The sequence below is a fragment of the Balaenoptera acutorostrata genome, chromosome 1 (genome assembly GCF_949987535.1).
Source record: "Balaenoptera acutorostrata chromosome 1, mBalAcu1.1, whole genome shotgun sequence".
NCBI classification, from domain to species: domain Eukaryota; kingdom Metazoa; phylum Chordata; class Mammalia; order Artiodactyla; family Balaenopteridae; genus Balaenoptera; species Balaenoptera acutorostrata.
The window spans coordinates 25,196,026-25,209,816 of record NC_080064.1 but is presented as its reverse complement, the minus strand read 5'-3'; the positions used below and the strand labels follow the sequence as shown (position 1 = coordinate 25,209,816).

The 13,791-nt window shown below is 45.4% G+C and overlaps 1 protein-coding gene across 1 annotated transcript in view; it reads right to left on the bottom strand.

Moving 5' to 3' along the window:
• LOC103002256 (antizyme inhibitor 2-like) overlaps positions 1-13,791 on the bottom strand; it is a 51,508-nt gene that overhangs the window by 2,716 nt on the left and 35,001 nt on the right. The window contains 1 exon segment of the mRNA XM_057545064.1: positions 934-998. Coding sequence (XP_057401047.1) covers positions 934-998 — 65 coding nt within the window.

Here is a 13,791-nt window from a genome sequence, read left to right as displayed (position 1 = left end):
CGGGCTGGTTAATTACTAGAGATAGCAAACGACTGCCTTACAAGAGCGCCTTTCCTGTGCAAGCCAACCAATCCAGCGTCCATACCGCAAACCGCCTCCTAGATGGAGCTCCCTGAACTTGAGACGCTACCTCTGACCTAGTGGCCCCAGGGCAGTCCTTACCCCCACCACCCGCTGAAATTGCTCAAACTAGCCAGTCCCACACCTGCTGATCCAGCTCACCCTGCCTCACCCACTCCTATCCTTGAAAACCACAGTAGAGGCTCTGGCCTGGCTTTCCCCTTTGTCCTTCTGCCTGCTGAACCACTCCGGTCCTTCCCCTTGTGGCTCTGTGTGGCCTGCCATGCCTCTGGTTTCTCCAGAGGAAGCTTAAACATCTAGGAAGGGGCAACAGGTAGAGCCTGGATTGGAGGGAGGAACTTGCTGCAGGACCAGGACAAATCCCTTAACTTCTAGAGCCTCATTAATCCCATCTGTGATTCCAAACAAGATAGTAAAGTCCAGGCTTTTACAGAGACCCCCCACCTACTCTCACCCCAGACTGCTTCAGCTGGAACTGACTTCTAGCTCTGCTTCTTAGATGCTGTAAGTTCTTGGGCAGATGACCTCACCTCTGGGGGCCTCAAGATGGGGATAAACCAGCAGGTGGTCGTGAGGATTAAATGAGATGAAAAGAGTTTAGCCAAGTGCCAGCATATACCAGTAATCATGATAATAGCAACAAGAATGGCCAATATTACTAAGCCCTAAATAAGTGTCAGGCATTACGCTGAGTACTTTATGTGGGTCAGTCATGGAGTCTTCATAGCAGCTTATGAGGCAAATTCCACCCAGAGCCAGCTACACGTTTGTGGGACCCTGGACAAAGCGAATCTGTGTCGGATGGGTGACCTCCATGGGGTTGCAACCTCAGCACCAGGACGAGCTCAGTACCTGGATTAATGGTGGACAAGACGCTCCTGGTGAGTTGCCTACCCAACGTGTGGGGTGTCGCCAGCCTGGGGTGAGGACAGCTGCCACCTTGCCCTGCACTGAGACCTGTGAGACCATGTGCCTGACCCCAACTTCTTGGCTGTAGGCAAATCCATATGAATAGAGCTGGCCCCAACCAGATCCCAGTGAAGCAGAGGAGCCCAACTGGAAACTGTTCCCCCCCAAGCCATGGTAACTCTCCTACCCCTGGTCTGCCCACAGTGACAGGTACATGGGTGAAGCTCAGACTCCTGCTAATGTGTGACCATCAGAGCCCCGTCAGAACCAGAAGGGACCTAGGCTCCTTCTCAACCTCTTCTCCCATCCTATACATAGGAAAGCTTAGAGGCCAGAAGGAGAAAAGGGCCAGAACTCCCCTGGCGAGTTGGTGGTGGACTTGGTCTTCAGTCCATCTCCGCACACTGCAGATCCTGGGTGGGTTCTGATTCCGGGTCCACTGCCCTGGAGGATGTATTGGCCTCTCCTTATATGCAGATTCTTGCCTTTCTCTGTGGGTTTAAATATTTCTTTGAAAATCTCTCTAAATGGGAAAGTCAGTCGCACCCCATCAGGCCGTGGGGCTGGGCCACATGCCCCTCCTCCCACGCCCTTCCCACCCCCAACCTGGGCCCCTCGTCTCCTTGTCTCTCTACCTTCCCATGCAGGCTGCCAGGGCTCACTCTGTCACCTGCTTGTCTCTCCCAACTGCCTCCGCCAACCCAGGCAGCCCCTCCTCCTTCAGGCTGGACCCACCTGTGTGGTCCCTGGGCCTCTCTTGACTGCTGCTCAGCCCAGACCTGGGTGGCGGAGGTACTGAGGATCTCAGGGATACAGAACCTGGGCCCTCAGTCCTACCCCTGGATCAGCTTGAGGAGGAAGGCCCTGTGTCCCTTGAATTCAAGAAGACAGTTGGGGGACACAAGTTAGCTTGGAGGGAGATCAGTTAGGATTTAAGCAGGAAAATAAAATCACTTCAGCTATTCACAACAGAGACAATTTAATGCAGAGGATTGTTTCCACAGGTGATGGAGCAGCTGAGGGCCAAACGGAACAGTGAAGCAACCTGGATCCTGGCAGGAAGTTACTCCCATGCCTGGACTGGAGGGGCAAAGGGAAAAGTGATGTTCCCCAAACCGGAGTCGGAGGTCACTTCGTGGAAGTTGGAACCACGGAGACACAGCCACTGCCTAGGAAGCTACCTGGGACAGAGAGGTGGAGGGGACACAGCCTGGTTTCTCCTGTGGCCTCCCAGCCTCATGCCAGTGCCCCCCAGTGGCTGAGCCCTGCCGGAAGCCAGCCCCCCTGGAAGATGGGACAGAGTCAGGGAGGGACAGAGAATGGATGGGGAGGGGGGCAAGCAGACCCAGGATGATCAAAGGTGGTTGGAGGCTTCTTAGAGGTAGAGACATTTACCTGAGCCCTCGAGGGTGAGAAGGTGCCAGCCAGGCCAATACTGGGCAGAGCATTCCAGGTAACTGCTGGTGCAAAGGCTCAGAGGTGGGAACAAGCTTGGGCCCCAGGAGTAGAAAGGAATGTAGTGGTGCAAGAAAGGAGGTGGGAATTTGCTGGGCTTCAAAGTCGATGTGTAATACAAGTCAAGTATTAGCCTGATATTACAGATGTGAAAATGGGGAGGGAGGGGGGCAAAATGTGGCATCCAGCATACAAAGAACCCTTCTAATAAGATGATCTCAAATCCAGACCTGATCTCGGGCGAGCGAGACACTTGCAGATGGAGAGGCTTTCAGTTCTGTACCAGCTTCCCCTTTCCTCCTAAATGTACAACCCCGAGGGATGTTCCTTGTCCATTTCCCAGCCTCGCCAGCTATATACACCACCCTGGTGATGTCTGCGCTCTCTCTCCAGAGCTGCAGTGCTTGCTTTCTTGGCTTGTGTGTTCCCTTTGCTGGGAACACTCTTCCATCACATGTTCAAATCATGCTTTCTTTTGCTTACAGGAATCATTTGTTCAGGGTTAAATTCAAGAGTGGGTCAGCTCAGTTTCTGAGGCACCAAAACACCCAGGAAATGAAGGGAGAGAAGAAAAGCCAGAGAAGGAAACTGAGTGTCACCAAAACTCATTAAGAGATTGGAAGTCAAACTTTGGTAGGTCACACGGGGTGAGGTGACGCTCATGTAATCACTTCTCATAATCACCCTGGCTTCAGGAGCGGGTGGGTGTGGTAAACTGCAGGGCTTTTGCTTTGCAAGAATGGCTGCAAGTTTGGGCAGAGCTGAATTGCTTAAGACAGAAGGGAGAGGTGGGGTCACCAGCAGGGCCTCCTATTACCAGCAGGCCCATACTCTACCCTCTCTCTGTACAACTTCCTCTGAATTAATGTTAAACAGATATTTAAGGAACATTTATTTAATGCTGGAACCATAGGGTATCCACATATAAAAGAATGAAGTGGACTGCTACTTCATACCATATATAAATGTTAACTCAAAATGGATGAAAGACCCAAATATAAGAGCTAAAACTATAAAACTCTTAGAAGACAAGATAGGAGTATATTCATGACCTTGGATTAGGCAATGGTTTCTTAGATATGGGGAGAGACTGTTAATGTATACAGGATTTCTTTCTGGGGTGACACAAACATTTAAACATTAGATTGTGGCAATAGTTGCACAACCCCGTGAAGATACAAAAAAAAACCCATAGAATTGTGCACTTTAGATGGGTGAAATGTGTGGTATGCGAATATCTCAAAATATATTTTAAAAAAGAATATTCATACCATGTTCTTCGATTGGAAGAATCAATATTGTGAAAATTACTATACTACCCAAAGCAAACTACAGATTCAATGTAATCCCTATCAAACTACCAATGGCATTCTTCACAGAATTAGAACAAAAAATTTTACAATTTGTATGGAAACACAAAAGACCCTGAATAGCCAAAGCAATCTTGAGAAAGAAAAACGGAGCTGGAGGAATCAGGCTCCCTGAATTCAAACTATACTACAAAGCTACAGTAATCAAGACAGTATGGTACTGGCACAAAAACAGAAATATAGATCAATGGTACAGGATAGAAAGCCCAGAGATAAACCCATGTACCTATGGTCACCTTATCTTTGACAAAGGAGGCAAGAACATACAATGGAGAAAAGATAGCCTCTTCAATAAGTGGTGCTGGGAAAACTGGACAGCTACACATAAAAGAATGAAATTAGAACACTCCCTAACACCATACACAAAGGTGAACTCCAAATGGATTAAAGACCTAAATGTAAGACCAGACACTATAAAACTCTTAGACAAAAACACAGGAAAAACACTCTTTGACATAAACCACAGCAAGATCTTTTTTGACCCACCTCCTAGAGTAATGGAAACAAAAACAAAAATAAACAAGCGGGACCTAATTAAACTTCAAAGCTTTTGCACAGCAAAGGAAACCATAAACAGATGAAAAGACAACCCTCAAAATGGGAGAAAATATTTGCAAATGAAACAACGGACAAAAGATTAATCTCCAAAATATATAAACAGCTCGTGGAGCTCAATATCAAAAAAACAAACAATTCAATTTAAAAATCGGCAGAAGACCTAAATAGACATTTCACCAAAGAAGATATACAGATGGCCAAGAGGCACATGAAAAGATGCTCAACATCACTAATTATTAGAGAAATGCAAGTTAAAACTACAATGAGGTATCACCTCACACTGGTCAGAATGGCCATTATTAAAAAATCTAGAAACAATAAATGCTGGAAAGGGTGTGGTGAAAAAGGAACCCTCCTGCACTGTTGGTGGGAATGTAAATTGATACAACCACTATGGAGAACAGTATGGAGGTTCCTTAAAAACTAAAAACAGAATTACCATATGACCCAGCAATCCCACTACTGGGCATATACCCTGAGAAAACCATAATTCAAAAAGAGACATGTACCACAATGTTCATTGCAGCACTATTTACAATAGCCAGGACATGGAACCAACCTAAATGTCCATCAACAGATGAATGGATAAAGAAGATGTGGCACATATATACAATGGAATATTACTCAGCCATAAAAAGAAACGAAATTGAGTTATTTGTAATGAGGTGGATGGACCTAGGGTCTGTCATACAGAGTGAAGTAAGTCAGAAAGAGAAAAACAAATACTGTATGCTAACACACATATATGGAATCTAAAAAAAAATGGTACTGATGAACCTAGTGGCAGGGCAGGAATAAAGACGTAGACATAGAGAATGGACTTGAGGACACGGGGTGGGGAGGGAGAAGCTGGGGTGAAGTGAGAGTAGCACTGACATATATACACTACCGAATGTAGAATAGTTGGCTGGTGGGAAGCAGCAGCATAGCACAGGGATATCAGCTCAGAGCTTTGCGATGGAGGGGTGGGATGGGGGGGGGGGGTGGGACGGAGGATCAAGAGGGAGGGGATATGGGGATATATGTATGCATATGGCTGATTCACTTTGCTGTACAACAGAAACTAATACAGTATTGTGAAGCAATTATACTCCAATAAAGATCTATTTATTTAAAAAAAGTAAGAAAAATCAGATATTAGCACCATTAAAAAAAGAAAAAGAATATTCACTTAAAGAGACACCACAATATTACTAACGTACAAAGTGGCTCTCAGTCCAGCCCTGGGTAAAACAGACAGAACATAGTTCTTGCAAACCGGACAGTCTGAGTTTGAATCAAATCCAGAAACCTAGAAAGCGATTTATCTACTCTAAGCGTCAGGATTCTCACCCATGGAAAGGGTATGATAAGAAGCACCTACAAGGTAGATTCTTAAATACACACACTCTTAGATTGTCAGAATCTCTGAACCAAACATCTTAGACCTGAAAAGATATGTGGTCGAACCTCCCTGTCTCTCGGTATATAAATCCTCTTTTCAACTTCCTAAATAGGTCATCATCCCACTAGGCTGCTCGCGTACCCCCCAGGACAGGGAGCTCACCCCACTTCCTGAGGCAGCCAGCCCTATTCTTTTTTTTTTTTTTTTAATTTCAGTTTTTGTTTTTTTTTTAAAATAAATTTATTTATTTATTTATTTATTTATGGCTGTGTTGGGTCTTCGTTTCTGTGCAAGGGCTTTCTCTAGTTGCGGCAAGCGGGGGCCACTCTTCATCGCGGTGCGCGGGCCTCTCACTATCGCGGCCTCTCTTGTTGCGGAGCACAGGCTCCAGACGCGCAAGCTCAGTAATTGTGGCTCACGGGCCTAGTTGCTCCGCGGCATGTGGGATCTTCCCAGACCAGGGCTCGAACCCGTGTCCCCTGCATTGGCAGGCAGATTCTCAACCACTGCGCCACCAGGGAAGCCCAGCCCTATTCTTGAACAGCTCTGACTGATGACGAGGTCTTTCTTTAAACTCTCTCTCTTCCTGGTTGACTCTTTTTTATTTTATTTTATTTTTTATTTTTGGCTGTGTTGGGTCTTCGTTGCTGCACACAGGCTTTCTCTAGTTGCAGTGAGCGGGGGCTACTCTTCGTTGTGGTGGCGGGCTTCTCATTGCGGGGGCTTCTCTTGTTGCGGAGCATGGACTCTAGGCGCACGGGCTTCAGTAGTTGCAGCACACAGGCTCAGTAGTTGTGGCTCACAGGCTTAGTTGCTCCGCAGCATGTGGGATCTTCCCGGACCAGGGCTCGAACCCGTGTCCTCTGCATTGGCAGGCAGATTCTTAACCACTGCGCCACCAGGGAAGCCCCTGGTTGACTCTTATAGGTCCTGCCTCCTCTCTTTCAGGCCCCCACAGAACCCCTTCAGTGACCTGAAATTTTTATCAATATGTCCCTGAGTCTGTCCTTTTCTGAGTCAAAAACTCCTTCTCTGATTTCTATCTAGAATAACTCCGTGGTTTTCCCTGTGCAGAAGCAAAGTTCCAGAGAGATTCACCACAGGAAACACAGAGGCTGAGAGATCACATGGTGAGTTGGGGGACCAGCCCGTCTACCCAGAGCTCCTACGACAGACAGCAGAATGTGTCAGCACTAGGTCTTCCCCGGGGCTTTGACTAAGTTCCATATGTTGGCTCCTAGCTTGGGGATGAGTGCAGGATTGATCAGAGAGACATCATGACTAACACGGCACCCAGCACCAAGGACCCCTCTCCAAGCTGAGCCTCCACCTCACTCAGCCTGCCTGGTCGGGCTTGTGTCCTGAGTCTCTTTGAAGCATGGCTGGAATGACTCACCAACATCCAACAATTACGCCAGTCTCGGGAAGAGCAGAAAGATGGGAAAACAGGCTCTCTTTTCCCAAGTTATCCCCAGTTTTGTGGGAACGATGGATATGTAGGCAACCAGAGACCAGAGAGGAGGACTTCGTATTCCCATTGTATTTAGACTAAAAGATGAAGAGATTTGCTCAGGGTCATACAGCTGGTAAGACAGAGCAGGGATTTGAACCCAGTTCTGTTGACCTCAGAGCCTCTGTTCCCAGGAATGAAAAGGCAGCATAACTCAGTGATTAAACACATAGAATTTAATGTGCCCAATGGAGATGATGATGATGGGGGAGGTGAAGATAGTATAATTATTTATCGAGTGTTTACTACCACACGCCCTGCCAGGTATCAACTCATTCAATACTCACAAAATCTTACGGATGTAGTTACAGTTATTATCTGCATTTTATAGGTGATGAAACCAAGGCAGGGAGAGGCAGGATAATAATAAAATCTACCTAATAGGACCATGGAGAATAAATGAGGTAATGCATGGAAAGCCCATAGTTTAGTGCCTTCATGACACTGCTTAAGTACTTAAACTATAGTTAATGATAATGATAAAAATGTTGGCAAGATAAGGACCTTAGAGATCATCTAAACCAGAGACCTTAAACCTTTTGTCTTAAAAATTAAATATGGACCCTACAGTGGATATTTGCCGTGTCTTGTGGATGCCCGGCATCTCTGAACACCCTTCCTGGAAGTCCCGTCTCTCCAATGTGGAAGCAAGAAACCAACTTTGCCAGGTTCGCTTGCAGCCAGGATGTGTGAAAACATGACCTGGGCTCTATCAGGTTGATCTGAAGGCAATGAGGACTGGCTAGTATTACAAAAGTGACTCTAGCCACTGCCATGGTGTGTGGTGGTGAAGCAGTGGTTAATTAAATTGTTGCCTGTTGTCAATGGGAATGAAGTTCCCGTTGAAAGTAAAGCTTTAGGGACCAAATGTCTAGTGCCATGAAATGGCACAAAAGGCAGAAGGAATACCAGTATTGGGGGTGGAGTAATTTCTGCCTGTCCTAGAGAAGTTAGGGAAATAATGTGGCAAGCTCAGAGGCATAATTTATTGGCACAAGACATGGCCAGAGAATCAGGAACTTTCTATGACTAAACTGTAAAGAATCTCTCATCTCTTGCTGCTGAAGAGATGAATGAGCCAATAACGGAAATAAAAGTTTGAGAATGCAAGTTGCCATATCACAACATCAGTTAAATTTATAGCCTTACCTCATGTGCGCGCATGCACGCACACACACACACATCTACTAAAGTTAAACATACACCCATCCTGTGACTCAGCAATTCCATTTCTGAGTATACACTCAAAAGAAATAAGAAATACTCAACAGAAATATGTCCACCAAAAGACATGTACAAAATCATAGCAAAAAAAAAAAAATTATAGCAAGTTTATAATATCGCCAAACTGGCAATCTAAAAGTCAATCAATCATAGAACTGACAAATAAATTCATATATATCTCATGGAATACTACACAGCAATGAAAAAGAACAAACTAATGCTAATTGTAAAACCATGAGTGAATCTCACAGACATATGTAGAGCAAAAAAAAAAAAAGGCAGACCCAAAATAACAACACATACATACTTCATGGTTTTATTTATATGAAGTTCAAAAACAAGTAAAATTAATCTACTCTGACAGTAGTCAGAAGAGTCATTACCTCTGGGTAGGAGGCTACTGGCAGGGAGGGAGTGTGAGGGAGCCTTCTGGGTTCCTGGAAATGTCCTGTATCTTATATCTTGTTCTACCAGTGGTAATATAGAATATACTTACAGATCCTCCCCTACTAACAATGGGGTTATGTCCCAATAAACCCATTACAAGTTGAAAATATCTTAAGTTGAAAATGCATCTAATACACTCACCTACTGAACATCATAGCTTAGCCCAGCCTACCTTAAACATGCTCAGAACACTGACATTAGCCTACAGTTGGGCAAAATTATCTAGCACAAAGCCTATTTTACAATAAAGTGTTGAATACCTCATGTAATGTATTGAAAACTGCACTGAAAGTGAAAAACAGAATAGTTGTGTGGGTACAGAATGGTTGTAAATGTATCAGCTGTTTATCCTGGTGACCTCGTGGGAGGCAGCTGCGGTCGCTGCAGTCGCTGCCACGCTCAGCATCACAAGAGAGTATGGAAACAAATAAGCTAGTCCAGGAAAAGATCAAAATTCAAAATCCGAAATATGGTTTCTACTGAATGTGTACCACTTTCACACCACCATAAAGTCAAAAAATTGTAAGTCGAACCCTCACAAGCTGGGGATCATTGGCATATATATTCACCTTTTTATAGATGCATATACACATACATATATATTCATGTATATATTGTGTATATACATTCATTCAGCTGTACACTTAAGGTTCAAATTTTCATAGCTATATCAGGCCTCTGGTGACATATGAAAGTTGAAGGATTGACTTAGAAAGCATGCATCTTAAGAATTGTAATAAAGACGTATGTGGAGCTTTCGATGTCTCAAAGTGCTTCAGACCCACAGAATACGTCAAGCCTCCCTCGTCAGCACAGTTAACCCTTTTCCTGGCACTGATGAAGCTGTTTCTGACTCTCTAAAGGTCCCTGTTATGACCTTGCGGGAGGGTTGTAAGTGACCGTAATCTCTTCATGCACCCACTCCCACCCCTCATTGCTTCAAATTCTTTAACAGCACACCCCAAGGGCACCCCAGTAATGTCAAACCCTGGAGGGGAACACCAAAATAATCTAAAGGTTTAATCAATTTACATTAACAAAAAAACCCTGTAGAATCTGTGTGGGAATGGACGCTGAGGGTGTTAGACCCAGAAGGGAGGAACATAATTTTAGATCAGACCAGTTTATCCATATGGTTCACTTACCTGCAGTCACCATCTAGGTGCTCGCTCAAACCTCCGGGAGTGGTCTGCTTGGTTGATTAGCTAAACCTGAGCTCCATGGTGGCCCGGGGTAAGTGAGGTTGAATGCCATAAATTCCCTGGTTTCATACAGAGGAAGGAATCCAGAGATTTAAGGAGAGCATCCAAGCAGCTCATCCACAACTTAACTACGTTTCCTGTAGAGGTTCAGGAGAACATGCCTTCTCCAAGGACTGAGAAATGCATTGAGAATCACATCAGCAAAAGGAGTAGTAGTTTCTTTGAAAATCACTCTCTAAGCCAGAGATAAAGGATGGAAATTCTGCCATTGAAATGGACTTTCTTATTTCAAAGGGAAAGATGAGACGAGGTCCTGGAGGATAGTATAGGTCAAGTAACAGCATTTGGCCGCAGAGGCAACATGGTTACCATCGTGGACAGCAGGGCCCCAGTGGGATCAGAATGGTTAGGTCGGCCGGGGTCTTTGGTGTGGTCAGTTGACCGTGGGCTCTGCAGGACAAAAATAGGTGTTCAGACTACTGAGATTTCAGTTCAGACTACTGTATGATCCTGAGCAAATCCCATTTGATCTGTTTAACCCAAAAAGAAACTCTAGGTATACCCAATAGTTTTTTGGTTTTTTTTTTTTTTTTAATTTACCTAATTCCACCTCTACTTTTTAATTATTTATTTATTTATTTATATTTTTTTATTTTTTTGGCTGTGTTGGGTCTTCGTTTCTGTGCGAGGGCTTTCTCCAGTTGTGGCAAGCGGGGGCCACTCTTCATCGCGGTGCGTGGGCCTCTTCACTATCACGGCCTCTCTTGTTGCAGAGCACAGGCTCCAGACGCGCAGGCTCAGTAGTTGTGGCTCACGGGCCTAGCCGCTCCGCGGCATGTGGGATCCTCCCAGACCAGGGCTCGAACCCGCGTCCCCTGCACCAGCAGCCAGATTCTCAACCACTGAGCCACCAGGGAAGCCCTTCCCAATAGTTTTAAAAATAATAGGCAATAAAATGATAAACAATATTTTGTATAGTCAGAATAAAGTAAGTGTTGGTAACTGATTTAAATAAAATTGTGATAAAATATATTGGGAAGACTGAAGAGAAGTGAGGAGATATAGAAGAACCTCATGAAAAAATAAGTATATGATATTTAACACATTAAATCATGAAATAGCATCATAAGCTCGTTATCTGGAAATACTGAGATCAATAGCAGAAGAAATGCCTGACAGTGTTCAAAGTGATGGCCTCCGGGGGCAAAACCAGAAAGAGGGGAGGTGTGCTCGGGAGTTTGTGCGAGGCATCATTTAGATTTGAAATTTTTGAAAAGTTAAAGTTGTGAAAAAAAATAAATGTCTTGAAGAGCTACATTCTCCTCACAAACCCCTTCCCCCTCGCAGCCCTTCAGCCATCGGCAGACAGGGCTCATGTCACCCAAGGTAGCTCTTCCCTAGGCCAAATGCCCCCAGTTCCCATTGGTCTGGCCTCTTCCTTCCTCCCTGGGAGGTTATGTAACCTGCTCAAGGTCACAAAGAGAGTAGGTGTCACAGTCCAGAGTGACATTTGGGGCTCCTTTGACAGACAGCAGAATAGGAACCTCTCAGGGCAGGACCCTTGAGTTCCCTGGTGCTGTGACTCAGTTCCCCGGGTGACTCTGCAGGTAGGCTGGACGGAGAGTCATCCCTGAGGAATCATCCCACACTGACTCCTGCCTGAGGATGCCCCATGGGAGCAGAGACTGCCCGCCCAGCCCCACCTGAAGCAGGACTTCTGATCTGGCTTTTCTGGGGCATGTTCCTACATATGTCAATAAGCAGCAAACAGGTACAATAAATCTCCTGCATACGAACCTTCAAGTTTCGAACTTTCAAAGATTCGAATATGCATTCACGTGTCCAATCATGTAAGTTAGTTCACGTGTCTGGTGTACATTGTCACGTGCATGCATCCTCTACAAGTGGTTGTGCTTTTGTGTACTTTACTGGACAGTACTGTTGCTGTGCAACTCAAGGAGCTTACTAATGAAGACCTGATGGAATTGGAGGCCCAGAGAAAGGATGAAGAAAAACAAGAGGAAGAAGATGTAACTGAAGAACCAAAGAGATTCACCATGCAGGAAATGGCAAGGGGATTTTCTTTATTTGAGGAGGCACTGTTAGTTTTTGAGGCACAGAACCTGAAAGTAGAATGGTACACAAAGGTTGCAGCAGCCGTTCAGAATGCAATCCAGTGCTACTGTGTCATCTATGACGAGAAAAAAAAAGCTACTACCCAGACATCACTGGATCGTTTTTCAAGAGGGTAAATAGAATTGAATCCAGCTAGGAACCAGAACCTGTGCCATCGACGTCAGGCACGAGTGAAATTGCAGCTTGCCCTCCATCTCCTATTGCTGACGATCCTTCAGCTCTACCATCTCCCCCTCCTCCTCTCCCTCCTCCCGTCAGTAACTCTTCTTGCCTGTTCACTCAATGCCAGCCTCTGTATGCCAGCTGTTGTACTGTGCCACTGTACTTTTCAAGGTACTGTACTGTAAGATTAAAAATGCTTATTTTTTTAATTAATTAATTTACTTATTTTTGGCTGTGTTGGGTCTTCATTGCTGTGCGCGGGCTTTCTCTAGTTGCGGTGAGAGGGGGCCACTCTTTGTTGCGGTGCTCGGACTTCTCATTGTGGTGGCTTCTCTTGTTGTGGAGCATGGACTCTAGGTGCGCGGGCATCAGTAGTTGTGGTGCACGGGCTCAGTAGTTGTGGCGCGTGGGCTTAGTTGCTCTGTGGCATGTGGGATCTTCCTGGACCAGGGATTGAACCTGTGTCTCCTACATTGGCAGGCAGATTCTTAACAACTGCGCCACCAGGGAAGTCCCAAAATGTTTATTTTTTGTGTTTGTTTTTTATGTATTATTCGTGTGAGAAGTATTATAAACCTATTACAATACAGTACTATATAGCCAAGTGTGTTAGTTGGGTAGTTAGACTAACTTTGTTTGACTTACAAACAAATTGGACTTACAAATGCGCTCTCGGAACGTAACTCGTTCATAGGTAGGGGACTTACTGTACTTTCATGAACACAGCCAATGTGGCAGAGGGGAGGTTAATGCCCCATTTCGTAGATGAAGAAATTGAGGTTAAGTGAATAAATGACTTATTCAAGACACACCGTGGATACAATGCACATTTGGAGCCAGGCCCGATGCTAGTGCCTCTGTGCCCTTGCCTTTCTGGGGTGTGTTTCTGCATACTGCAATATCAGCAAACACGAGATACTCCAACTCTGAGCCAGGCCCTGGGATGCAGGTTCAGGTGGAGAGGAACGGGTCAAGGAGACCCAAGTCTATGTGCTGAGTCAAGGATGTACACACTCACTGGGCGGTGGAGGGCAGGGTATTCATCTCTACTTTATAGATGAGGAAACTCAAGATCAACAATTCAGATGAGTTGTCCATGGTCCCACAGCTACTATGGAGAGCGGTAGTAGTGAAGGTCATGGACCCTACAGCCAGACCCCCAAGGTTTGAGCCGGCTCTGGGGCTGCTCTGGGTAAGTACTTGACCTTCCTGTGCCTCTGTTCCTTCTGTCAAATTGGATACTAACAGATGTCACTTCTCAGGGTTGTTGAGCCAACGCACATAGAGGACCAAGGGCCGGGCCTGGCTGTGCTGCCTTCTCCCTGTCAGTTACTCCCTGTTTGGGAAGGTCAA